This window comes from Helicoverpa armigera, chromosome 1 (assembly GCF_030705265.1).
Source record: "Helicoverpa armigera isolate CAAS_96S chromosome 1, ASM3070526v1, whole genome shotgun sequence".
In the NCBI taxonomy this organism is placed as follows: domain Eukaryota; kingdom Metazoa; phylum Arthropoda; class Insecta; order Lepidoptera; family Noctuidae; genus Helicoverpa; species Helicoverpa armigera.
Genome location: NC_087120.1, coordinates 2,308,342 through 2,335,970, shown reverse-complemented (window position 1 = coordinate 2,335,970; position 27,629 = coordinate 2,308,342). Strand labels below are relative to the sequence as shown.

Here is a 27,629-nt window from a genome sequence, read left to right as displayed (position 1 = left end):
TAAATAGTTGATTTCGTACTACGTTACAATAGTTCTGTCATAAGAGTACCTGATAAGTGCTTGTGGACTTTCGTGTTGAATTAAAGACTTGCATAAAGAAATAAAATGTCGGACGAGGAGAGATGGACTCGAGACAACCGCAACAAAGGTAAGCTTATAGTTAAGTCAAAATAATAAGTAAGATTAATTTATTTTACAATGAGAATCCCCACCATTCTGTCTGTTTGGGGTGAAATCAAAAACTACTGCTCGGATTTTCAGTGTGCTTGTCTCTAATACATTCTAATGATTTATGAGAAAAGCTGAGGAATATATTATGGTCTATCCAACGAAAAATAAAATAAGGTTTAAAACTTTCAGGATTTCTTCACACATCTATACGTCATCAGGGTTAAAATATGTTACTTTATATTAGGGTATGATACCTTTTTATTTGCCCAATGTCTCCGCTGATTAATACCAACTGTAGCTGTCCTAATTTTCTCAAGTAGTTAGGAAATAAAAAGTATAATTTATGCACACTTTATAAATTAAATAATTTTAATATTAAATCCCAATTACAGTAGAATTCATATATAACGACTTCGCTTATAACAACTAATCGGTTTTAGCGACGATAATCTTTACTCAAGTTAGGTTTCGTATATAGGTACTAAGACAATATAACCGTTTAGTGCGACTCCGGTTTAAGCGACCAACTGCTTATAGCGACCAATATTTATTATAATACGTCCGGTTAAAACGACACACGCGCAATGTTTTGTTTACCTACGCACTCGTACCCCCGACCCGCGTTCGTATCGTTTAAACCTTCCCTGGACCTCTACACACATTCTAAAACCAAAATAAGCCAAATCAGTCCAGCCATTCCGGAGTTTTTGTCAGACTAACTAACATCAATTCATTTTTATGTAAGAAGATAAAGATAATAATATGTATTCGTAAGTTATGTATGTATGTACAAGTTAAGTTATGTACTTAAGAAATAATCCGTCCGTTTTGTGCGTCGTCCGGTTAGTACGACATAGTATCGTCAGTCCCTTGAAGGTCGTTATATCCGGATTCTACTGTACTTACAAATAATTAAATAACTAAAATAATTTACTTGTTTAGACATAAGTCGTTTTTTTTATTATTGTCATGTGTTACATGTTGTACACATGTAATTAAACTTTACATTTTATCAATAACAATTTGGCGATAGAAGCAGCAGTATATTGCAGCTTTAGGTTTTCTACAAAGAAACTTATTGTGTAGTATTATTTTAAAGCTTTATTTTAATCAGCCATTTATTCAGATATTGACTCATATCATACAATTTCCAAAATGACATAAATACCTTCTTCAAAAACATGACTCCTCTTGAACCTTGTAATGAAATACTCTACATTTTTTGAACATAGCTTTCTTACTAGTCATTAATTTGTTGATTCATTGATTTAATAGGATTTGTATATACCTTTTCAATATAAAATTAAGTCAGGCTAGCTGTTTACATTTTGGTACAGGTTATGAGGCTGAAGCGATTGCAAGTTTTTATTATATCCTTACCAATATTATAAATGCAAAAGTAAATGTCTGTCTGTCTGTTACGCTTTCAAGTCTAAACCGCTGAAATGATTTTAATAAAATTTGGTACAGATATAGAGTTAACCTTGAGAAAGAATATAGGATAGCTTTTATCCCGGACTTTTGAAGAATTTTCTTGGAATCGCGATATGACCGAACTCTACGCGGGCGAAGCCGCGGGCGGCAGCTTGTTTTTTAATATAACGAAACCTGAGGATTAAAATAATAACATGAGATCAAAACCACCATAGTGAAGTTGTACAATTCTTGTCAAGTCAAAGTCAAAATCATTTGTAGAAACTAGGCTAACTAGATTAGGACTTTTTCATGTCAAAAATACAATTGGATAGGCCTCCCAAAAACCACTATCACCACTTCCTAGTCTTATGGCTGGAAAGAAGAAGTGGAGAAGAACAAACTTTTCACCAACACAGCTGTCTATTACAATTTAATACCAGTCCTGCCAAGGGGTATTGGGTTGCCCGGGTAACTGGGTTGAGGTAGTCAGATAGGCAGTGCTCCTTGTCAACACTGGTACTTAGCTTCACCCGGTTAGACTGGAAGCCAACCCCAATATAGTTGGGAAGGAGGCTGGGTAGATGATGATGTATGTATTGGGGTATGCACAATTGCATCAAGAGTCATGCTCTGTAGCAATCTCTCAACTAACACATATTATGACCCTAAAAAAGCAAACAACTTATTTACTTGAAAAATGTCAACTGACAAACTGAAACAGTAGGTACAGTAGACTGCATTAGTGGTAACTGTCATGCACCTTAACTCAATAGTAATAAATATGATTTTCCTATAAAACTGTTACCACTGACTTAAAGTTGATTGTACAAGATTAACAATCACACATAGGAGAGGATTTTCTATAGGATGCTTGATTATATCTAGCTGTGTAGTAGAAGGTTCAAACAGGATTTATTTATAACTTAACATTCCTGCAAAGAATCTATACAATTTTGAGGTATTTTTAGCCGACTTCTTTACCTACTACAAAAAAAGAGGTTCTCAGTTCGACCTGTCTATTCGTGCGCGATTATTTAACGTTTGGGTGAACTGATTTTTATGTGGTTTTCAGGGTATTTTTCGGATTTAGTAGTAGGTTTTAAAGTGGTATGCATACAAAATCTAATTGGGAATCACTGCTATTGGTTGGTTGGTAAAAAAGATAATCTCTTCTGAAAGGCATGTTCAAGAGGATATTCCCCTACTTCCCTTACCCCGATAATACATGTATATGTATAGCACAAATAGGCCACATTTATGAGGGTGGGTTATTTTTTATACCTTCAATAGTAGAACCAACTAGTATTCGAATTCAAACGCCCTTCTTCTTCGGATTTCGTACACAAAAGGTAAAACGTACCCTATTACTATCTCCGCTCGCTGTCTCTCTGTCCGTCCGTCTGTCACCGTGATAGTTAAATACATGATCACACAATATGTTTTCGGTTGCCTCTGTAACAAGAAATATTGAAAACTAGTAAAATAAATATTTTAGAGGGCTCCCATCCAGCAAATATGTTTCTTTTGCTAGTTTTAAAGATAATGGCTAAAGCCCTCGTTCGCGTGTCCGACTCGCACTTGGCCGGTTTTTTGGGTAGTAACTAATATACTAAGCACACACTACATTATTACAACGACATAGAAACATGAACATTTACCAAACTTCAAAGCTGTTCCTCACTAGATTGTATCAGCCGCCACCAGGAAAAACATGTTCTTCGCTTCATAAAATGTAGACGCTAAGAAACAGCCTATAAATGTATTTCAACTCTATTCAATACGCAATTTTTTACTAGCTTACAGGCCTTATTATTATGGTCCAGACAATAGCTTTTGAGTCCTACCGGACATTCATTACTTCTTTTTGCACATGGTTTAAATTAGGGGAGCCGGGAACAACTGTAATTGGTTTACAGTTAAACTAATTTCAACCTTATCATCAGGCCTTAAGGCCGACCCTACCGACCCTAGGTCTCTGCTGTCCCCCTTTTGTTAAGCTCAAACCAGAATCTGCGTAGTTACAGATTTCGCGGCGGGTACCGCGCATGCGTCATATCGACCCCTTGAATATTTATAACTCCGTCTATCTAGACTTCAGCCCCCGGCAGTTGCTTTCGGACTCCCTTGTCTGTCGGTTGTCGACTCTAGACTTGGTTATGGTGGTTTAATTTTCCAAATTAAACCATTTAAATTGCGTCGTCGTCGATAAAAAGCTAAAGAATGTACGTCCCCGATCTGTTTTACGCGGATTGCGATATGTGCGTGAAGCTGAGGGCTGCGGAGAAGATCTTCGAGCTGGCGGGGTACGACTTGGACGCGGACGAGGATGAGGAGGAAGGTAGGTGGATTATTTATAGAAATGAAGATTGATCGAGTGCTTGATCCGAAGTATGGAAGTTTTTCGAGAGTTTTCCTAGCTTGACTCACGTCTCCAGTACCGGCCGGCGGTCGGGGGCTTCGTCAATAAAGGTAGTAAGTACCTTTGTTTGCTAAAATAAAAGGGTCTTTACGCAACTCATACGGGGTTTTTCCAGAATTTCAAACCATTTCGGGTTTTTCATTGTCTTTTAAAATGGCAGTCATGCCGGTTGTACGCATGCGCCAAACCGGCCTTGTGTACTATGTACCTATGTTTAGACGTTACGGCTTCTAGAATGTTCTGGTCTACTTGGAGTTACTTTAATGATTTATCTACTGCTACTTACGAAAATCGCGTTAAGTGTGGCAAGCCGTGTAATAGATGTTTTAAGATTACTGCCGTAATGTACCTATACATACAGGTACCTAGTATTATGTATGGTACTTGAAAACAAGATGGCGGCCATGTCTATGATAGTTAATGTATTCAAAATGGCGGATGGCGTTGTCTACAACGCAATCGACGAAGGGGTGGATGTTTCTAGAACTACGACTTCTGTTGCGCAATTTCTACTTGAAATACAGTTTTATGTAGGTATTACATACCACTTTCTGTAAAATATTCGTTACGTGAGCAATTTTAAACCAATTACCTATAGGTAAAAAAAAAATATTAATAAAAATGCAACTCGACTGAATGATTTCATCCAATCACTCATAGAATTTATGAGAGATAATGGGGTTTTATTATAGTCCAATAGAAAATTATAGACGGCTAAAAATATTTTTTGTTACCATGTGGTACTTAGGTACCCTACCGTCAATAAGTTTCCGGTCGGGAGACTAGGGGGACTGTTTAATCAATCGCCCGATTCCGGCTGCAATTGCACCCGGTTGCAATATTTAGACGGTAGATAAATTGTTTAACTTTAAAAATATTCGTATTCATCTGTATTTAGAACCTCCTTTTTTTGGAAGTCGGTTAAAATGCGCCTATGGAGTTGCTTGTCGGTTCTTCTCCATAAGACCCACTCTTTGGAACCGTGCAACTAGCTTGAGGTTTCGAAAGAGCTGTTATAGGTCTATTTGAAATACAAAAAAAAATGACTTTGACTTTGAAATAAACCGTAGGTTCTGTAGATGGGAAATTATTTTTCGAATTCAAAGTGTGGTTTCACGTATCCGACTAAGGCGTACATTTGAATACTTTGTGTGTACCTAGTTACAAGGTCTCATACATCTTTTATTTTATCCGGTAAGCACAACAATTACGGAGCTTTCTCGGGGCGAATTTTACGCACGACCGACTCCACGCGGCAAAAAAAGAACTTTCGCGCGGTTTCAGTTGTCATTGTTTCAAATATTGAACTATAATTGTCGAATTGTTCACGCGACTGCTCGCGTACAATCCGCGCGGAATGACCGAGCGGAAAATTCGCCAGTGTGAAAGCTTTGTTAGGAAGGTTCAGATGCTTAGGTAGGTTATCATTTTAATGATTCGTGTATAGCTGCTCTTATAGGTTGAATTTGTGCTGAGCGAAATTTTATCCCTTCGTGCTCAGGTTTAAATTACAGATGCATAGTATTTCAAGCAATTTTTCTTGTTATGTCTTGGAACTTTAGTAGATTTTATGTTTTGTGCCAGTTTCTCTAATTTGGACCTGAGTACTTACAGCGTTTCTAAAACAGCGACTTATTTTCTTAGTTTATTTCTTAATGGGGCTTATTCTGTTGAACACTTGTGTATCTATCTATTCGTAACTGTAAAAGTTAAATAAGATTTTTTATTATTCTAAATTCTGTACCTACTTAGTACAATCGTGTTCAACAGTTTTAGCTTAATAGTTATTTCGTAATACTGCGCGCTTGTCTACGGTCACTTTTCACCGACAACATAAACAGTAGTTTTACCTAAAGCAACTATTTACTTTGACAGTTAAGCGTGATAATGCATAGTATGATGCAGTTAGATAGTGATGCAGTTGCTGTAACAAAATTGACGTGTATGTTGTCGGTGATCTTAGGCCTAAGTACAACGGAGCGCAGCACAAAACATATTAGGGAACAAAAATCCACACTTGCGAGCGGATCTAGCAGGAGTCAATTAGGGTGCGTCTACACGTGCAAGTAGCTTGCGCATATTGAGTTACATAAGCAGGTTAAATGCATCTTAAAAACGTGCAGGTCCAGCGACTCGCGCATGTCCCAAAGCAAGATACTCGCGTGCTCTTGTTACTTGTCACTTGCGCAAGTTAATTTGCTCCAGGTACATGTAGTACCGTGTAGACGCACCCTTACAGTGGCTGGGGGGCGGGCAGCGGAATCCGCGGGCGGGTAACGCGAACACATAGTTTTTGTCTAAGGTGCACCAAGTGCGGGTTACGGGATTGTTCGAAAGAGTTACGGCTGCCGTGGTACGTAAAAGGCCTACGAAGGAACATGATGGGTTTAGTCAGTAAGAGTCTGACACTCCCTCACGCTGCTTATTCACAGGGGCAGGAGTCATTTGATGATTTCCTGTCAAAGTGCGAACGGGGCGGGTGATGGAAATCGCAGTGAAAACGTTACCCGCTTCCCGCTCCCGCTTGCCCGCCCCGCGCCATTGTAATTGCACACAAAGAGATCTATCAGACAGAGAGCGGTCACGCGGTCGAGCGTTCTGCGTTCGAGCTCTAATATTACTACTTCTACTTGACCGACGCGGTCAGAATGCCTCCTGTGTGAGTATGTCTATGTAACGTAATATGACACAAAGAACGCAAAACTGACGACTTGAACGCTTGACCGCGTGATCGCTCCCTGTCTGATAGATCACTAAAACCCAGGTTCACCAACAATATAACTGACAGTTTTCTTAAAACAAATTGTTTATCATGGTTATTTACGTTGAATTTTCAAAGTGTGTAAGATTAACGGATGTTTATGCTGTCAGTTAACTAGGGCCTAAGAAGAACGCACGTTCCCTGTTAACCATTAAACGCCTGAACGCGAGACTGTTGTTAAGGCTGACGACGTCTGATTTTTTGTAGGAGCGATAATCGGACCGATTTTTTGTAGGAAGTTCTTACTAAGTATTTCTGACCAAACTTTTTGTAGACGTGTGCATTACACTATTACTATGAGTGTGTTCTATTGGTCTCCTACAAAAAATCGCTCACCGATTACTATCGGACGAAGGCAGACTTCGAACGAAATGTTCGTTGTCATGTTTGCTGCTGCGTTCCACTGTACGGTAGACTGCATATCAGTGGTAACTGTCATGCACCTTAACTCAATAGTACTAAGTACGATTTTCCTATAAAACTGTTACCACTGACCTGAAGTTGACTGTACGTGAAGTTATTTTCCGATGCCATTGCGAAATATGATAAGTAGGATGATTTCCTTAAATATTATTGATGGTCCAATTGCTGTGCTATTTATTTAATTTAACGTTTTACGAATGTGTTTAGTATTTACCTAAGCTCAGTCATCTACAACTCAGTTTTTCATTTGTTTTTAAACATATGAAAAACAAGTTTTGTTAAAAGTTTGTCATAAAGTGGGGTTTAAATACACAATTGTCAATTTATTTTATATAAGGGGCTGTATATTTATATACTCCTTTTCACATAGATAACGACTAGCTCAATAGGATTAACTAGACCTAAATAGTTTGTCCTGAAATCGGCTTTGGCCAGTAACATACAAACGTTAACCTCATGAAAATCCGTCCAGTAGTTTTTGAGTATATCTTGATTAAACAGACAGACGCGTTCAAACACTTTGTTTTATAATTTGTATTTACGTAATAGTAATCATTAACGTGATTATATGCATGCTTCAACTGATATGTTGTCTTTTCATAAAAATATGAGTATCAAAAGAAAAAATCTAGAACAATAAATTCGAGTGCAGTACAATCCAATATGGCGGTTCGGAAGTAGTAATAATATAGGCGTCGTCATTGCAACGCGCTTGCGTGGTATCGATTCTGTTCTAGATTCTCTATAGGGCCCCCAGTCCTCCTACGCTTTGGCTCGGGGCCGGCCCACGCTCGCGACGATATGAATCTCTGGCAGATAATAATCATGATTATCCTTAGTAACTACGATTTTTATGAACGTTCTCAAAGTTTTAGTCGTTCTCCTTAATTCGGTTAAGTTTCTCGTTTAGTGTTTCTAAGACTTTCGTTAAATGGTGATTCTTCAGTGGTGATTTTTGGGGAGGTACGTATGTAGATATATGTAGTGTACAAATTATTATACTTAATAATAAGTATGTTGAGACTTGCTTAGTCTTCCAAAATATTACCGTATTTTTTAAATACATACAACAACTAAAACATATAGATAAGTACATAGAGTTTCCAAAGTATTTGTTTGCGCATGCCCGAAAGGACGATGGGCGTTTTGGTACCCTGTCCAACAGTGTTGATTCTAGTACCATTGCGTAGGTCTTGGCAAGGCAAAAAATATTTACTATGACGACTAGTCCCAAATCCTTGTCCATTTTGCGTGACATCGACCAATAGACTGTGTAATGTTCAAAAATCATCGACGTAGATGTAGTTCTTAAATCCAACTGCATTAAATAAAAACTAGTAAAGTAACAAAAAACAGGAATTGGGCCTTCTTAGAATGTTTGCCTGCCGACTGCTTTAAAAAAAGACCTACTTTAAAAGAAGAGACTGCTTTAAAAGTAAACCTTTGCAGTTCACGCAGAACTAGCTTATGTATTTGATGAAAGTCTTTCAGTATCTACAATCAATTAAAGTTGAAAAGTCAGGAGACGATGTTTACATAGTATTTATTACGACTCAATCTTGCTCCTCAAGAGGTGCTGAGATGATGATGAATTTCTTCTTAAAAAAAGATGAATAAAAATGTTTTGAACTTTCGTCAAATCAGATGACGATTGTGTTTCCGTAGTATGACTCCATACACTATTACAGCCTTTAGATTATAATAGAGTGTATCTCAAACAATGTAAGATGTCTATTAACTGAGTTTAAAATTATTACACTGACGACATATGCCCCTTAATGAATTTGCATTATATGGATGACATACTTGTTTCTATGTCGATTCAATTTTTATCATTACTTGGATCGGACAGCTAATTGAGGCAAGCCCCATAGTTTTTATTATTCTTCACGTAAATACCTTTCTAATGATATATCATACGTTACTGTTGGAGCGGGTACCAAATCCCATACAAAGTGCCCATTGTCCTTTCGGCAGCGCAAGATGGCCGATGTGTATTGCAGAAAACAACTGCAAAGCGCATGCGTCAAATTTCGGTATTGCGCCGCCATCTTTACCTTATTTAGGCCTATTTATTTTCGGAAATTAGCACATTATTATAATACTTAGTGATAATTTGTTCGTTGAGTTTTTTAACTTCCAAGTTTTTGTATCAATAATTTCATAAGGTCAGTCTAGTCTAGATTTAAGTAAATTATTACGAAATAGGTACCGTTAGCTAAAACAAAATGGCGACACTGTTGTTTTTATTACAGGTTTTGGAAAAGCGGTTAGGTTTTTTAAGAATGTTATTTTAAGTTTTTTAAGAATATTATTTTGTATGACTCTTTGTTTAGTTCGAAAGAAACTGCCTACCGTTATCGTACCTGATCTTACTGTTGATGTTAGTGACGAATGGATAATCTTTGGAAGTTTCCAATTTATTTGGTCGTTAGCTCATACTTAACGGGTGAATTTATTTGATGGTGATGGATCAAATTTTACATTTCCTTCGGGTCCCATGTTTTTGTTAAATGCAAGAGAATTGTTGAGTCCCTAAAAATATTCCTGTGGATCAAAAAACGCAACACAAATTCTTTAAATGTGCCTCGTTTTTTTTTAAATGAGCCTACTCTGTCCCGCTTCTAGATAAAGGCCGCCCCCATAGTCTTCCATCTATATCTATCGCTCGCTCTTTGTGGACAGTCCGCGAGGAAGCTCTCTAAGTCTTCTCAGATGCTAACCTATCACTTTGGGGTTACTGATGCATTATTTACTTACATGGTTTTACTTACGATCAGATACCTAACAAAAACTAAAACTGTTCAAATACCTTCTCTATTACCTTTGATTTATTTCCAGAGTCAAAACTTTAAGTACCTATTTGCTATGCTATTAGTTTCATTAGGGATAAGCTAGTGTGCCAAAATTTTCACGATTTTGCCTACATTCGAGTACGAGCTAACGACCAATGTTATTGCGCCTTTGTGTAGGTGTGATATAGGACCTTTATAGTGAATGCACACCTGTCAGAATCAATCGCGGCGCAGGAATCGAGTTCTATCAAATGTTGTATCTCTCTCTGGTTCTACTTCATTCCAATTCATTCCATTCTTTTTAGAAAGAATTGTTCATATAAAGAATTCTAAAATTTTAATTCGATTCCTTCGCTGCGGTCTAGTTTGACAGGTATGCGTTCAACAATAATAGGTACACTACTTTTAATTTTAAATTCGTCTCTGCAACCAATGTAATATTAAATTTTCATGTCATTATTTCGGGCGTGGCCATTTGCTAAGCTATACGGGCGTGGCTTAAGCCCCGATGTAGTCTCGATCAATAAATCTTGCAGCGCCCGGCCGGCACCGCCCAGCTTGTGATAAAATTATTTCTGGAAAGTTTCCGAGTGGCCACGCCCTGCTATTCAATATGGCGGATGTGCGTTTCAAGCGAATGCAAAGCGCATGACTGTGCCTTATTGATTTCGGTTGAAACTGTCCCCGCTTCCCGTTCTCATCCCCCCGCATCGAGGTCAGCTTCCGCGGTACCGCAACCCCGCCATTTTGCCGCTCAATATTTACGGGGGAGTGAGGAACGGGGAGGGGAAATGCGAGGGTGCGTCCTTTGTTACTGCATACCCAAGATGGCGGATGCTGCAGTGCCGCCGCGCGTGTGCAGACTGCAAACATGCATTACGCATGCGTGGTATCGATCTCATTAGCGCTACAGCAGCCATTTCGGATTGTTCCCGAAGGCTAGTCCTTTCCTGGTCGGGCGGGTGGTCGGTTGTTCCGTACTTAGTCAATTGAGCCTCCTGCGTTTCAATTGACTTGCTTAGGTTTAGGGAGTTTTCTTTTATTAGTTTAGCCATTCTGAGTGATACGGTGATTAGTGCAGTGTTGCATTTTTATTTTGTGATAGTGTTGGTTTTATAGTGATGTTTTAAGTTGTGGACTTGTGAGACTAAAGAGTTCCTGAGAGAACCTTAAAAAGAAAACGGAGAGGAAAAAATATTTTTTGAAGAACAATGACTACAGAAAATATTCTTGTCTGTTTGGGAAAATTGTCGGATCTCCTTCCGGGACAAGCTCCGAAACTGGGCTCAGAGTCTCAAGCCTCGAAGAAAACGCAAAGGTTCAACATATCTGATTTTCAAGCAGAAGCACGTAAAAAACTGAAATCTTATTAATTTCTGGAATATTCTGGCATATCGGGGACCACGCCCAGGTACAGAAAGCAATATGAAAGCCGATGTGCGTAGTTGCACCGTGGATGCGCAGTAACCATTCCAGAGCCATCTTGGGGATCATTTGTAATTGGACTCGCTTACCTGAATTGATCGGTCGTTCGGTATTGTGTGAATATTTTGTATGTGTGTGGGTGTGACCATGTGTTAGTGTGAAATATATTGTGTGTGTTATCTAGTGATTTTTTTATTTAAAAGTTCAGTGTAATATTTTTAATCTTACGCGAACATAAATGTTGTGTATGTAAAAAGGATTATGACCGAAGAAAAATTGGGATCTGAGAGATTTTGAAACTATTCGGAACAAAGACAACAAAATGGCGGCGTCATGATTCGGCACAACAAGATGGCGGACGGACGCTGATGCGAGAATGACGCAGTAGCTGTACGCATGCGCGATATCGATCCCATGAAAGCCTTGCAGCGGCCATTTGCAAATTGTATAAGCTACACATAGACCAAAGACCAAAGACGAAATCAAAGTTGAGTGGTTGTTCGGAGTTTCATTTTTGAATAAGGTTCAGTATTGTGAAATAGTTTTAGTGCGAGTTTTTGTGGTGTATTCATCTAAAGATAGTTCTTTATTCTTTTAATTCGTAGAATTGGGGATATTTCGGATATACGGAACTGTAATATTCGTGATGAGGTGCCCGAGATTGCTCAGATGGCCGCTCTGAAAATATGGTACGTACACTTGCTTTGTTCTAGTCGACGATTTGATTTGATTGACTTGTTTTACTTATACCTGATAAGTAGGGTGATATTGTGAAGATTATTTTTATCGAGTTCTGAGCTTTCGAGTCTTAGGAAAATTGGCGGCCTGCGGCTATAGCGCGAATGATATTGATGCATCGCGCATATGCGATATCGGAAAAATATTTCACCGGCGATTATCATCTAATATGGCACCGCCCTCTTCGGTACACATGAGAGTTTTTACAGCTGAAAAAAAAATTATTTTAGCGTTTATATATTTTGGAACGAAATTCACCTACACTGCCGTGCACTGTAAGTGACTAGGAAACTGAAGAATTCCGTTGTTTGAATCGTACTTAACCGAATTCTTCAGTTTCCCCGTGACTTGCAGTGAGCCTGCCCATACAACTGCTGCTTTCATGCGCTGCTGATTATCATCGTTGCGTTCCTGTAAGTTGTGATAAAATGTGACAATGCGACTATCTGTAACCTAAGATGTTTCTGGATAATAAGGTTTAGGCGTTGTAAACTACCACTTAAGCCGGCAGCCATTTGCAATTTCCCCGAACAGCTATTGGAAGATATTATTTCGTATGTTTTGATAAAACAATTTTAAAATAACCTTATGTACACTATGTAGTTCGTCCGTAATTGTAACTGCTCAGAAGTTATTGAGAATTGGATGATAAACAGGGTGTCCGTAGTATGGATGAAATGAAAGAGATGTATGCATTTACCAACTTTTTGACTTTAGAATGTGGTTAAAAATGTAAGCTCCCAATTTTAGCTGTTTCCTCCAATTTCGCTGTTGTGTAATTTTTTTTCAGGATGTAAAAGAGTTGACCCTTTGTTTGGTAATACTTTAGCTTAGGAATAGGCGTGTCTAAAAAAACTACTAATCCAAATTTCCGAATGTAGTCGTCACCGAGAATATAAGATGGCGTTACAGAACGACAAAATGGCGGCGTTGAGGACTGTGCGTGAGTCACGCAGTGCATTGCGCATGTCCGAAATCGATAGCTTCATGAACACTTCAGCGGCCATTTGCAATCAATTGGAAACGCCCTGTCCTCGTGGGTTCGCTTATGCTATCGGCCTTGCTTCTTCTGGACTCGGGTCTCCATAGAGTATGCTGTATATAGTTTAGTTTGGCTTATGATGTGGTCCATCTTCGTTAGAAACAAGTCAAATCCTTATGCAGTAATATTTTATATTTGAGCAGAACAAAATGGCGAACGGACATCGTATGCGTGAATGCCGCAGCTATATTGTCTATGTCGTAAAATCATCGAACGCTAGTAGGTTTTCAGCAGCTGTTTTCATAGGAATCGAGCAGCCTTCAGTTCGTCCAAACTGTCAGCACTGAGGTGCTCAATAGGTTGTTTTTAATTTGAACAGGATGGTTATGTAGTTATTTGTCATTAGTATGTGTTTAGCTACTGTTTCGTTTGAAGGGTAGTGTTCGCAAGTCCTTTGTGTATTCTAAGGTCTCATTATACGTATGTGCAAATAAAACAAAATGGCGCCATCATGTGTCAGAAAGACAGGATGGCAGATAAGTGCGCAAGTGTCGCCGTCATTCGCGCATGCGACATTTCAGCGGCCATTTGCAATTTATTTCGTCAATATGCATTATTGGCTTAAATTATTTCAAAAAACAGAACACCTTTATTTTAAGGCTACACTGGCCCATAGGTATTGTTAGTACTTATAGAGAGAGGTATAGAAACTTAAAGCTAACTTAATGTTAGTATCACTTCACTTCTTCTTCTTCTTTCGTGTCGATGACATATCTTATATTGACTCTCACTGTGAGACTACACTTTATAACTTCACTGTTGGGGTGCCATAGGTTTTTCTTGTTATAGTTTTGCGTATTATGAAAATTCGTGAACTTACGGGTACTTTGTACCCACATATTTAATATCCTGCGTTTATCGATCCTACGAAATTTTGCAGTGGGTAGTATGTAACAGTTCTTACTCAGTCATTTTCGGTTCGGGCAAGCGATACGTCGTTAGCGATTTATTAATATTGACTCATTAGATCGTGTACCAATTTTTAGTTAAAATTATTTAAAAATGATTTATGCTACGTTAGAGTTATTGTTCACTAGTTTATCAAACTTTTATTTTGTGGGAACATTGTTAAATCCGTATTATTTGTGCCAAACGTTGATGACGGTGATCCAGAGATTGCTATGAGGTAATCTTAGTCGCTTCGTATTTGAACTGTCATTTGAACATCTTAGGCAGTCGTCGGTAGTCAGAAGCCAGTAAATTTTTGTTCCTTTGTTGATTGTTCAATCTTAGTTTTTATGTGAATTCAGAAACGACTAAAGTAGACTATTGTTCTTTCTGGTGCCCTTTTATGTTCCACGGTCATGATAACTCTTTCGAATCCTCAGCATCAAGGAAGTCTGACCTAAGATGAAAAAATGCTTTAATTCCCTTTACGTTATTTTCTTTGTTCGTTACATAGCTTGTGTAGCTTGCTAACTCTAGATGGGAGGTACCAAATTCCCGGGGGCCAAAATGGCGTCCGATGCGTGGGTCACGCAGTTGCATCGCGCATGCGTCAACAATAAATTCAGCGGCCATTAGCCATAGATTTCTCTCAGTCGTTTTCAGATAGGACAAGTGATAAGTCGTTCGTAATTTTCTTTGTCCTTTAATTACACTTAAAAATGTTTCCATCAAGACCGCGTATAGGTTTCAGTGATTTGTTAGCACATTTATGTCTCATGTGTTCAGTGCTCAATCCTAGTTTACTGTGTGGACTGTTGTGGCCACTGCTTTTCCTGTTCTAAAAGGTGAGTTGATCTTAGATTGGTTTCTATTTCTTGTATGAGTTTCTGGCCAGGAAAAAATCCTTTTGTTATAGCTCGAACGATCCAGATTCCCGGGGGCCAACATGGCAGCTACTGGAAGAAGTGGAGGTTGCATCGCGCATGTCTGCTATCAATCTTTAGAAAGTTCTAAGTCTTTGGGTCATTCATCCAGTCCTTTGACTTTTCTAAGACGGACGCTTGATGACTTCACATTAAAGACTGCAGCATATTCACATCTGCTTGTTTTTTAGTTTAGATACTGTTTCAAGATGGTAGCTGATTGATGATCCGCAAGGACGCAGCTGCCTCGCGCATATCTGATATTGATCTTTTGTTTTCGAGCTCGAAGTTTCCAGCTTCCCGGGGGCCAATATGGCGGCTGGTGGTCGACGCTCCCGTGACGCAGTTGCATCGCGCATGCGTGTCATGGAGACTCCGCCCTCTTTGAAAACTAGCCTCGCCCAGTCGTTTTCGATTCCGATAACAGATAGGTCGCTGGGTCATATTTTTTGTCTTCTTTGTTAATTTAACACTTTTGAACATTATTATATTCCACATTCGGTTTAGTGAGGCATACTTATGTATAAATATGTGTGTACTTGCTAACAATAAATATTTTTCGTGTGGACTTTGGTGGTGGTTGGTTCAGGTGAGTTGGCCTTACATTTTTGTACCTTAGCTGGTTTAGCTCTTGGGGTTTCGAAAATTCCAGATTCCTTTGGCCAAGATGCCTGCTGGTGTAGGATTCGCAGGAGATGGAGGTAACACATGTGTGATAGCGATCTCTAGTATTATGCAGTAACTTTTTAGCAGTGTTTGATGTAAGGAACATTCCGTCTTCTTCAATTCAGATAGGTAATTGGTCTGTCAGTGTTTGAATTGGTGTTGCACGAAAGTATTTGCATAGCATAATTTCTTGTGTATTCTCATTGAATACGAAAGAAAACAAAGAATTTCTAGCTCGAGGGTTCCAGCTTTCCGGGGCCAACATGGCGGCTGGTGGAGGGGCGGAGGACACAGTTGCATCGCACAGGTCTGATATCGATTTTTGGAGTTTTATACAGCATCCTTTGTTATCGGGATCTTCCAGTCCTCATCAGATAGGGCCAGTCGTAATATATGACGATCAGAATGAGTAGTCGGTACGTCGATATGTCTTGAAAAAATTACAATGGTTTTCGAGGTTTACGAAGGGGGGCGGGGGTCCTTTGCTTTGTTTCCGTCAAAGGGTGGAGCTCGATGGTTCCAGAATCCCGGGGGTCAACATGGCGGTGTAGGGATAGTAGGGGTAGGGTGCAGTTGCAACGCGCAGGCGTTACATTGATCCGTCCATGAACATTTTCTGCGTCTATTAGACACGCCCAGTCATCTTCGAGTCGGGCACGTGATGGTCGCTTCAGTCACTTGGTCTCAAATTTTTATTTCTTTCTTACTTAATGGAATTTAGAAATGATTTCCGTGCTTCTGCAGATAGGGTTCAGTGATTTATCGGTAAACTTATGTTTTTTCTATACAGTGTTCAATCCTAGTGTATTGTGTGGACTTTGGTGGCCTCTGCTGTTCATATTTTAACAGGTGAGTTTTTCCTTTCATTTTGAACTTTAGACTAGATTCCCGGGGGTCAACATCCCAGCAGGTGGAAGATTCGTAGGGGAAGAAGTTGCAGCGCGCATGTTTGATACTTATAGATCTTGTTGTGTCTCTGAATAATAAAATCTGACTTGGTTTTTGGGCTCGAAGGTTCTAGATTTCCGGGGTCCAAAATGGCGGTATGAGGAAGGGGGAGGGATGTCTTTTGCTTTGTTTCCGGACAAAGGGTGGAGCTCGATGTTTCCAGATTCCCGGGGGCCAACGTGGCGGAGTGGGGAGGGGAGGGGTTGCAGTTGCAACGCGCAGGCGTTATATTGACCCGTCCATGAAAATTTTCAGCGCCCGTTAGCCACGCCCAGTCGCTTTCGAGTCGGGCACGGGATAGGTCGCATGGTCTCAAGTTTTGATTTCTTTGTTACGTAATGGCATTTAGAAATGATTTCCCTGGTTCTGCAGATAGCGTTCAGTGCTTTATTGGCAAACTTTTGTTTTCTGTGTTCAGTGTTCAATCCTAGTGTATGGTGTGGACTTATGTGGCCTCTGCTGTTCTTATTTTAAGAGGTGAGTTGGTCTTTAATTTTTTACCTTAGCTAGTTTGGCTAGATTCCCGGGAGTTAAAATGTCAGCTGCTGGAAGATTCGCAGGGGACGAAGTTACATCGCGCATGTCTGAAATAGATCTTCACTCTTTTTTTAGTAGCCTTTGATATTAGGATCACTCTGTCCTCTTTAGTTCGGATAGGCGATCGGTCCGTCCGATATTTGTTTTACGATTAAGCTCGTTTTAAATAAAAATGAGTATATATGTAATTCGTCGTAGATGCAGCAATTTGGCGTGGCAAAGTATTTATATAGCATAATTTCTTGTGTAGTATCATTGAATAAGGAAGTGCTCGAACAAAGGATTTCTAGCTTTCCGGGTGATGGAGGAGGCGTGGGGGACGCAGTTGCATCGCGCAGGTCTGATATCGATCTTTGGAGTCTTAAACAGCATCCTTTGTTCCTCATCAGATGGGGCCAGTCGTAATATATGACGATCATAATTAGTAGTCGGTATGTCGATTTGTCTTGAAAAAAGCTACAATGGTTTTCGAGCTGGAAGGTCCCAGATTTCCGGGGGCCAAAATGGCGATACGAAGGGGGGGTCCTTTGCTTTGTTTCCGGACAAAGGGTGGAGCTCGATGTTTCCAGATTCCCGGGGGCCAACCTGATGGAGTGGGGAGGGGGGAGGGGGTGGTTGCAGTTGCAACGCGCAGGCGTTATATTGACCCGTCCATGAAAATTTTCAGCGCCCGTTAGCCACGCCCAGTCGCTTTCGAGTCGGGCACGGGATAGGTCGCTTGGTCTAAATTTTTTATTTCTTTGTTACTTAATGGCATTTAGAAATGATTTCCCTGGCTCTGCAGATAGGGTTCAGTGCTTTATTAGCAAACTTTTGTTTTCTGTGTTCAGTGTTCAACCCTAGTGTATGGTGTGGACTTATGTGGCCACTGCTGTTCTTATTTTAAGAGGTGAGTTTTCCTTTCATTTTTGAACTAGCTAGTTTGACTAGATTCCCGGGGGTTAAAATGCCAGCTGCTGGAAGATTCACAGGGGACGAAGTTGCATCGCGCATGTCTGAAATAGATCTTCAGTCTTTTTTTATAAGCCTTTGATATTATTTTTACTCTGTCGTCTTCAGTTCCGATCGGCGATCGGTCCGTTAGTACTCATTTTTGTTTTACGAAGCTCGTGGTAAATAAAATTAGTAAGGTATATGTAATTCGTCATAGATGCAGCAAGTATTTATATTGCATAATTTCTTGTATCATCTCATAGTCTCCGAACAAAGAATTTCTAGCTTTCCGGGGATCAAAGCGGCGGGTGATGGTGGAGGCGCGGGGGACGCAGTTGCATCGCGCAGGTCTCATATCGATCTTTGGAGTCTTATACAGCATCTTTGTAATCGGGATCACCCAATCGTCATCAGATAGGGCCTAATGTAATATTTGACGATTAGAAGTAGTTGTTCTCATTTTGCTTAAGTAAAACTCTTGCTTGGTGTGTCTTTGAATAATAAAATCTGACTTGGTTTTCGGGCTCGAAGGTTCTAGATTTCCGGGGTCCAAAATGGCGGTATGATGAAGGGGGAGGGGGTGTCTTTTGCTTTGTTTCTGGACAAAGGGTGGAGCTCGATGGTCCCAGATTCCCGGGGGCCAACCTGGCGGAGTGGGGGTGCAGTTGCAACGCGCAGGCGCTATATTGACCCGTCCATGAACATTTTCTGCGTCCATTAGCCACGCCCAGTCGCTTTCGAGTCGGGCACGGGATAGGTCGCATGGTCTCAAGTTTTTATTTCTTTGTTACTTAATGGCATTTAGAAATGATTTCCCTGGCTCTGCAGATAGCGTTCAGTGTTTTATTAGCAAACTTTTGTTTTATGTGTTCAGTGTTCAATCCTAGTGTATGGTGTGGACTTATGTGGCCTCTGCTGTTCTTATTTTAAGAGGTGAGTTGGTCTTTCATTTTTTACCTTAGCAGCTGCTGGAAGATTCTTAGGGGAAAAAATTGCATCGCGCATGTCTGAAATAGATCTTCAGTCTTTTTTTTATAAGGTTTTGATATTATTTTCACTAAGTCGTCTTCAGTTCGAATAGGCGATCGGATCTTTGCCGCGTTGGTACTCCTTTTTACTTTACCATCAAGCTCGTGGTAAAAAAAAGGTAATTCGACATCGGTGCAGTAAGTTGCTTATTCAAAGGATTTCAAGCTCGAAGATTCCAGATTCCTGGGAGCCAACATGGCGGCTGGTAGAGGGGCGGAGGAAGCAGTTGCATCAGGCAGGTCTGATATCGATCTTTGGAGTCTTATACATCATCCTTTGTTCCTCGTCAGGTAGTTGACGGTACCTACGTTGAGTGGTCAAGGGTTTGAATTAGATTTTTTCTTAAGTAAATCTTTTGCTTATCGTGTCTGAATAAAAAATCTGACAACAGTTTGCGAGCTCGAAGGTTCTAGATTTCCGGGGTCCAAAATGGCGGCATGAGGAAGCCCCCCATCCCTCTAAACACACTCGTTTATGTAGCATCATCATCTTCCTCCTTATTCCAATGTAGCATCATTGTATGAAAAGGTCGTCAATTCGTTTCCTTTGTTTCCGAACAAAGGGTGGAGCTCGATGGTTCCAGATTCCCGGGGGCCAACATAGCTGTGTGGGGAGGGAGAGGGGGGGTGCAGTTGCAACGCGCAGGCGTTACATTGATCCGTCGATGAAAATTGTCAGCGGCCATTAGCCACGCCCAGTCGTTTTCGATTCCCGTAAGCGATAGGTCGCATGGTCTTAACTTTTTTTTTTTTGGGTATGACATTAAAAAAAAATCGTGATTATGCAGATAGGGTTCAGCGACTTATTGGCAAACTTATGTTTTATGTGTTCTGTGTTCAATCCTAGTTTATTGTGTGGACTTATGTGGCCGCTGCTGTTCTTATTTTAAAAGGTGAGTTGGCCTTCATTTTTAGGTACTGGATAGAGACCTTCTAGTGGTAATAGGTACTTCTGCTAGCTTGTGGTTTTCGAGCTCGAAGATTCCAGATTCCCGGGGACACAGTTGCATCGCTTATATCACATGTTTGACAGGCTAACATATTTCCTTGTGTAGTATCATTGAATAAGAAATTTCTCGAACAAAGGATTTGTAGCTCGAAGATTCCAGATTTCCGGGGGTCAACAGGCCGGTGGATGGAGGAGGTGCGGGGGGCGCAGTCGCATCGCGCATGTCTGATATCCATCCTTGGAGTTGGGTGTTGTTTAGCAGCCTTTGTTGTCGGAAACAACGTTCCTCATCAGATAAGACCTGTCGTATTTAATGCAATGATCATAATTAGTTGTCTGTAAATTGAGTTTTGAGAGGTTGGCTTTGTCTTTGATATAAAACTTGTAGTATCATTGGATAAGAAAGTTCTCGAACAATGATTTTTGAGCTCGAAGCTTCCAGCTTCCCGGGGGCCAACATGGCGGCTGTCGACGCTCCCGTGACGCAGTTGCATCGCGCATGCGTGTCACAGACCCTCGCCCTCTTTGAAAACTAACCACGCCCAGTCGTTTTTGGTTCGCGCAAGCGAAAGGTCGTTCAGTTTGTAATTTTGATCTTTTTTGTAATTTAGTGTCATTAGATATTGGTTTCCTTAAAACTTCAAATAAACTTTTTGAAACTAGTTGTCTGTGATCTTACCTAGTTTAGGTAGTGTGTGCAATGCTGATGCCGCTTCTTCTACTGTTTTAAAAGGTGAGCTGGATTGTTCGACATCTTGATTATCCCACCAGTTTTCTTCTTCTTCCTGCCGTGGTCGTCGCAAAATGTGTTTTTCTTCCATTCCTCTCTGTCGGAGGTCGTAAAACCATTCACTTCCTTCTGATTTATGTCCTCTTTCAGACAATCATCAGAATCATTGTATGAAAAGGTTGTCAATTCATTTCCTTTGTTCCCGAACAAAGGGTGGAGCTCGTAGGTTCAGATTCCCGGGGGCCAAAATGGCGGTATGAAGGCGGGGGTGGGAGGGGGTGCAGTTGCAACGCGCAGGCGTTATATTGATCCTTCCGTGAAAATTTCCAGCGGCCATTTGCAGCAGCCTCGCCCAGTCTTCGTCGGTCCGGAATAGCAATAGGACGTTCGGTCTTAAACTTTGGTCTGTTTGTGATTTTTTTGTTATTTGGGAATAGTTTCCTTAACGCTTCATACGGATTTTAGTGAAACGTGTTTCCTGTTTTCAATTTTAGTTTAGTGTGTGCTATGCTGATGCCTCTTCTGTTACTGTTTTTAAAGGTGAGTTGGATTTCTTGACATCTTAATCATATCTCAGGATTTGAAAAAATATGTACATACTTGTTTATGTAGCTTCATCAAGTTTGCTTAGCGTAGCTTAATTCAACAAAAGGTTGGGCTTCCTTGGGAAGATGGCAGCTGGTGGAAAACGAGCGGGAGACGCAGTTGCATCGCGCATGTCTGATGTTGTTTGTTCTATGGAAGCTTTTCAGTAGATGTTTTCTTTGTTTTCGAACAAAGGTTTGAGCTCGAAGGTTCCAGATTTCCGGGGGCCAAAATGGCGGTATGAGGGTGGGGTTGGAGGAGGAGGGTGCAGTTGCAACGCGCAGGCGTTACATCGATTCGTCCATGGAAATTTTCAGCGCCCCTTGGCCTCGCCCAGTCGTGTTCGGTTCGGGCAAGTGATAGGTCGTTTGGTTCAAAATTTTGATCATTTTGTGATTTGGTGTATTTGAAAATGGTTTCCTTAAAGCCAGGGACTCTAGTGAAACTTGTTTCCTGTGTTAACCCTACATTAATGTGTGTAGTTCTGATACCGCTTCTGTTCCTGTTTTAAAAGGTGAGCTGACATCTTTATCATTCTAGCGTAATAGTTAGTTCAAACCCTTATTATGTAGCATCATTGTATGAAAAGGAAGGTTGTCATTTAATTTCCTCGGTTTCCTAACAAAGGGTGGAGCTCGATGGTTCCAGATTCCCGGGGACCAAGATGCTGGTGCGCGGTTGACGCAGTTGCATCGCGCAGGTCTGATGTCGTTTGTTCTAAGGAAGCATTTCAGCAGATTTCGCTATTGTCTTCTTCTTAACGATCATTATTAGTTTTCGGTAATTTGAGTTTTTTAAAGCTCTGATTTAGCTTCGATCTGTCTTTGATAAAAACTTATTTATCCAGTGGCATTCAATCAAAAATATTATTAGACAATGGTTTTCGAGCTCGAAGGTTCCAGATTTCCGGGGGCCAAAATGGCGGTATGAGGGGTGGGGAGAGGGGAGAGGCCCGGGGTGCAGTTGCAACGCGCAGGCGTTATATCGATCACGTGAAAAGTTTCAGCGGCCATTTGCAAGTAGCCTCGCCCAGTCGTTTTCGGTTCGGGCAAGTCATAGGACGTTCGGTTAAAATTTTTGATCATTTTGTGATTTGGGGTTACTTGAGAATGGTTTCCTTAAAGCTTCAATCGGACTTTAGTGAATCTTGTTTTCTGTGTTCAACCTTATTTTAGTGTGTGCAGTTCTGATGCCGCTTCTGTTGTTGTCTTAAAAGGTGAGCTGCTTTACTCGACATCTTTATCTTCCCGACAGGATTTAAAAAGACTCGTTTATAGTAGCATCATTGTATGAAAAGGTTGTCAGTTCGTTTTCTTTGTTTCCGAACATAAGGTGGAGCTCGATGGTTCCGGATTCCCGGGGGCCAAGATGGCAGCTGGTGGAAAAAGCGTGGAGGACGTAGTTGCATCGCGCATGTCTGATATCAATTGTTCTAAGGAGGCTTTTCGAAAAGCAAGCTTTTTTTTGCAGTCCCCATTAAAACGTCTACTTCTTTTTTAACGATAAGTTGTCGGTAAATTGAGATCTGGAATTCTGATCTGTCTTTGATAAAACACTTGCTTACGTAGTATCATTGAATCAATAATATTTTATTTTTAGACATTGGCTTTCGAGCCCGAAGGTTCCAGATTTCCGGGGGCCAAAATGGCCGTATGAGGGCGGGGTTGGAGGAGGAGGGGAGGTTGCAGTTGCAACGCGCAGGCGTTACATTGATCCGTCCATGAACATTTTCAGCGCCCCTTGGCCTCGCCCAGTCGTGTTCGGTTCGGCCAAGTGATAGGTCGTTTGGTTCAAAGTTTTGATCATTTTGTGATTTGGTGTCATTTGAGAATGGTTTCCTTAAAGCCAGGGACTTTAGTGAAACTTGTTTCCTGTGTTAACCCTACTTTAATGTGTGTAGTTCTGATACCGCTTCTGTTCCTGTTTTAAAAGGTGAGATGACATCTTTAACAACATCTCGACATCTTTATGATTGTGGCGTAATAGTTAGTTCAAACCCATTTGATTTGAAATTATCAGGCTCGTTTATGTTGCATCATTGGACGAAAAGGTTGTCATTTGCTTTGTTTCCGAACAAAGGGTGGAGCTCGATAGTTCCGGATTCCCAGGGGCCAAGATGGCGGTTTGGAGGGGGTGCAGTTGCAACGCGCAGGCGTTATATCGATCCTGCGAAAACTTGCCCAGTCCTTTTCGGTTCCGGCAAGTGATAAGTCGCTTGGTCATATTTTTTTGTCTTCTTTGATACTAACATCTTTTTGAGATTTTGATTCATTTGAAAATGGTTTCCTTAAAGCTTCAAACGGACTTTAGTGAATCTTGTTTTCTGTGTTCAAACGAAGTTTAGTGTGTGCAGTTCTGTTGCTGTCTTAAAAGGTGAGCTGCTTTACTCTACATCATTCTGCTAGGGTTTGAAAGTGGACTCCTTTATTAAGCATCGTAGTATGAAAAGATCGTCATTCGTTTCCTTTGTTTCCGCACAAAGGTTTGAGCTCGAAGGTTCCAGCTTCCCGGGGGCCAAAATGGCGGTATGAGGGCGGGGGTGGGAGGGGGTGCAGTTGCATCGCGCAGGCGTTATATTGATCCTTCCGTGAAAATTTTCAGCGGCCATTTGCAAGTAGCCTCGCCCAGTCCTTTTCGGTTCCGGCAAGTGATAAGTCGCTTGGTCAAATTTTTTAGTCTTCTTTGATACTAACATCTTTTTGAGATTTTGATTCATTTGAAAATGGTTTCCTTAAAGCTTCAAACGGACTTAAGTGAATCTCGTTTTCTGTGTTAAACCTTAGTTTAGTGTGTGCAGTTCTGTTTCCTCTTCTGTTGCTGTCTTAAAAGGTGAGCTGCTTTACTCTTATATCATTTTGCTAGGGTTTGAAAGTGGACTCCTTTATTAAGCATCATGGTATGAAAAGGTCGTCAATTCGTTTCCTTTGTTTCCGCACAAAGGTTAGAGCTCGAAGGTTCCAGATTCCCGGGGGCCAAAATGGCGGTATGCGGGCGGGGGTGGGAGGGGGTGCAGTTGCATCGCGCAGGCGTTATATCGATCCTGTGAAAATTTTCAGCGGCCATTTGCAAGTAGCCTCGCCCAGTCGTTTTCGGTTCGGGCAAGCGATAGGACGTTCGGTCCGGAACTTTTGTCTGTTTGTGATTTAGTGTCATTTGAGAATGGTTTTCTTAAAGCTTCAAATGGACTCTGTGGAATTTGTATTCTGTGTTCTGTGTTCAACCTTAGTTTAATGTGTGCAGTTCCAATACCACTTCCTCTCCTGTTTTAAAAGGTGAGTTGGCTTGCCATCTTTATCATTTTGGCGGAATAGTTTGTTCAAACCCATTTTGGTTATTAAAAAATCAGGCTCGTTTATATTGCATCATTTTGTGAAAATGTCGTCGTTTCCTTTGTTTCCGAACAAAGGGTGGAGCTCGATGGTTCCAGATTCCCGGGGCCAATGGGGAGAAGGGTGCAGTTGCAACGCGCCTGCGTTATATCGATCCCGTGAAAATGTTCAGCGGCCATTTGCAAGTAGCCTCGCCCAGTCTTCGTCGGTTCGGGAAAGCGGTAGGACGTTCGCTCTTATACTTGTGTCTGATTTTCCTAAAATGGTTCCTGGTGAGCTAGTTTTCCCTATATACCGATCTGAATCTTCCGCCTTAAAAATCTCCGCCATTTGATCCTTCGTTTCGACTATTTTCGGTGCAGTGATGTTAGAACATAACGTCTTTTGTTTGATTAGGACCTCCGATCAGGCTTCTTAAATTTGAATTTATATACTTGCGACAAGCAACAAATTCTCTTTGTTCAGTCGCCATATATTGGTCCACAAGGCTGCGAGTAATCAATATCCGGGTGACGCAGTTGCAGCGCGCATGCGTTGTACCGGTCCTTGGAAATAAGCCCGCAGCCTCCCGTTTACTGCGGACAAGATGGCGGCTGCAGATATTGCGGTAGTGACGCAGTCTGCATCACGCATGCGTGATATTGAATCCGTGAATATCATCTAGCAGCCATTTGCAATCGACTCCGCCCTTAGATAAAATTCAGTTATGGATTCTAGATTACTTGAATTAGGAAGTATATACTTGAACTTAGTTCTTGTTTTTATTTTAATGTGTTTCAGTAGAACTTGTGAATTAGTTATGGTGACTGGACCTTTATGGTGAATGAGTGACTTTATCGCGTGTGTGAATCTTCCATGGCCCATGCTTCAATGACTTCAAACCAGCATTCAAGTCGACTTGTGAGTATTTCTTTTTAAAATATCCATATATAGGGTCATTTATAAAGGGATGTTTCAATATGGCTGCCGTTGCTTTTGGATTGGAGAGAGAGCGACTCATTGTAACTTTTATTTGATATTGTTCAAGTTTAGACTTTTAATTATGTTTGTAATAATATTTTTCTGAATTATGTAAGTAGGGACTTTACAAAAGGCAATTTTTAAATTGTGGCCATATGCCTTTTGTACTAGGACCTCGCAAGCAGAGCAGGGCGACCGCACCATGCCATGCGGGCATGGCCCCATCAAACGCCAATGTAACGATGAAGATTTTGGTACGAGGGCTTACCTCCTTCTCGCCCTGCTTGTGAGATTACATGGAAAACTTGGTGGGAAAATTCAAAAATTTTCTATTCTCAATTTTTTTCGATTTTTGGTCGGATCTGTAATAGTTCATTCATTAATCCATCGTTCCGCCTAGCACTCCCCCAATTATGTTGGGGTCGGCTTCCAGCCTAAATGAGTGCAACTGATTACGACGCGATTAGGACCGCGTATGAAAGCTCCATTAGTTTTTCAAAAGAAAACACATCCACCAAAATTCGAATGCATGAATTGTTGTTTCTGTGTTGTTCGTCGAACGATTCAAAATTATCTTCGAATCCTCAACAAAGGATCTAATTGGCATTACAGAATAATAAAGACATTACTTCAATGTTTCTTGAGTTTTTTTGCTGGTTATCCGAACTCGATTGGCGTTTTTCAATTTTTGACATCATGATCTTTGATGAATTTCAAATTCCAAATTCTACTTTATTTACCTTCGCTTTCTGTGTTATACAATTAAATAACTTGTAGATATGCTCTCTGGATATCAAATTTTTGAAAATGTTACATCTTTCAATTTATTTTCAATTAGATCGGCTTGACTTTAAATTGCTGCTTTATACTTGTTAACTTCACTTTATTTAATTATTCAGAATTCAAATATTGTATGACTTTTATAATTGTGAACTTGTTATAATTTGACCAGTTTCAGTTAAAAACATCGCATCGCCGGAGACGATTCTGATATCGTATTTTAAAAATTCGGTGATATATTTTAATTCCTACTTAGTTTATATGTATGTACACTACATATAGGGACGTTAACACTCCTCATACATCACCACTCTTTTATGCTGATACAAAGGGACTTAGCGACATTATGTTTTAAATTAACTAGTTATTTTAAGATTAAGAAAAAACATGCTGTATAGACAATATTGTTTGTGCTTTTCAATATCGAAATTTTTGGATGCAAGCTTAGGTATACTTCATGGGTGCAATCAAAAACGTGTGGATGCGAAATAATGATGACTGAGTTTAGAACGTAGGGACTCTATTTGTTTAGATCACCTCGCAAACTATGAAAGTTAAAACCTCGGCTTCTTGGAAAAAGCCGTGACTAAGAATTCCTGAAACAGGTCTTTGAAGATTGAACTTGTATAAGATAATCATGCTTTTATGTGATTTACCAGATCTTTATGCTTCGCCATCCCACTCCAGCTTCGAAGTCTTGGACCCCCATGACCCGACGCTGAGTCGTTTGGCTACTCTTCTCTTCAGGCGCACTAATGACTACTTGCAAGGCGAAATCGCATGTGGTGGTGTAAGTATCTATGAATTTACTTTAACTTTTGTATCTACATTTAACTTTAATCATCTACCTTTTAATCCTGATAGCAGATAAGGCTGTGCTTTGCAATTTTCAAAATCTAGTCATGTTCAGCGAATTTCGAATTATCTTCTGTTAAAGCTTTACAGCAGTGACATTTAGATCTGAAGGAGCCGTAGAATTAAACCTTACTTCTTTGTCCCCAGGATCACTACATATTGTTGGAAGAAATCAACCGTTTGGCGATCACCAAGTACACTGACCTGCGCAATCTAGCTGTGAATCTGAACCGGACCCTCACCGAATATAATGACCTTTGTAAGTAGTAGTACTTAAGCATCACTATACATTCGCGGCATATACAGAAAAAAGTACTTTAAAATTTTC

At 40.4% G+C, this 27,629-nt stretch overlaps 1 protein-coding gene across 7 annotated transcripts in view; it reads left to right on the top strand.

Moving 5' to 3' along the window:
• Positions 1 to 27,629, top strand: part of LOC110377589 (biogenesis of lysosome-related organelles complex 1 subunit 2) — a 37,406-nt gene continuing 9,777 nt past the window's right edge. The window contains exons 1-5 of one of the 7 annotated variants that reach the window (XM_064037013.1): positions 10,915 to 11,933; positions 12,016 to 12,099; positions 25,838 to 25,974; positions 27,106 to 27,236; positions 27,449 to 27,560. In XM_064037013.1, the coding sequence (XP_063893083.1) occupies positions 12,080 to 12,099; positions 25,838 to 25,974; positions 27,106 to 27,236; positions 27,449 to 27,560 (400 nt within the window). In that variant the 5' untranslated portion in view covers positions 10,915 to 11,933; positions 12,016 to 12,079. Of the gene's footprint in view, positions 149 to 3,694; positions 3,926 to 7,953; positions 8,154 to 10,914; positions 12,100 to 16,310; positions 16,517 to 18,999; positions 19,019 to 25,489; positions 25,607 to 25,837; positions 25,975 to 27,105; positions 27,237 to 27,448; positions 27,561 to 27,629 lie in introns of those variants that run through there. The other 6 variants (XM_064037083.1, XM_064037108.1, XM_064037145.1 and 3 more) reach the window with 6 other exon arrangements.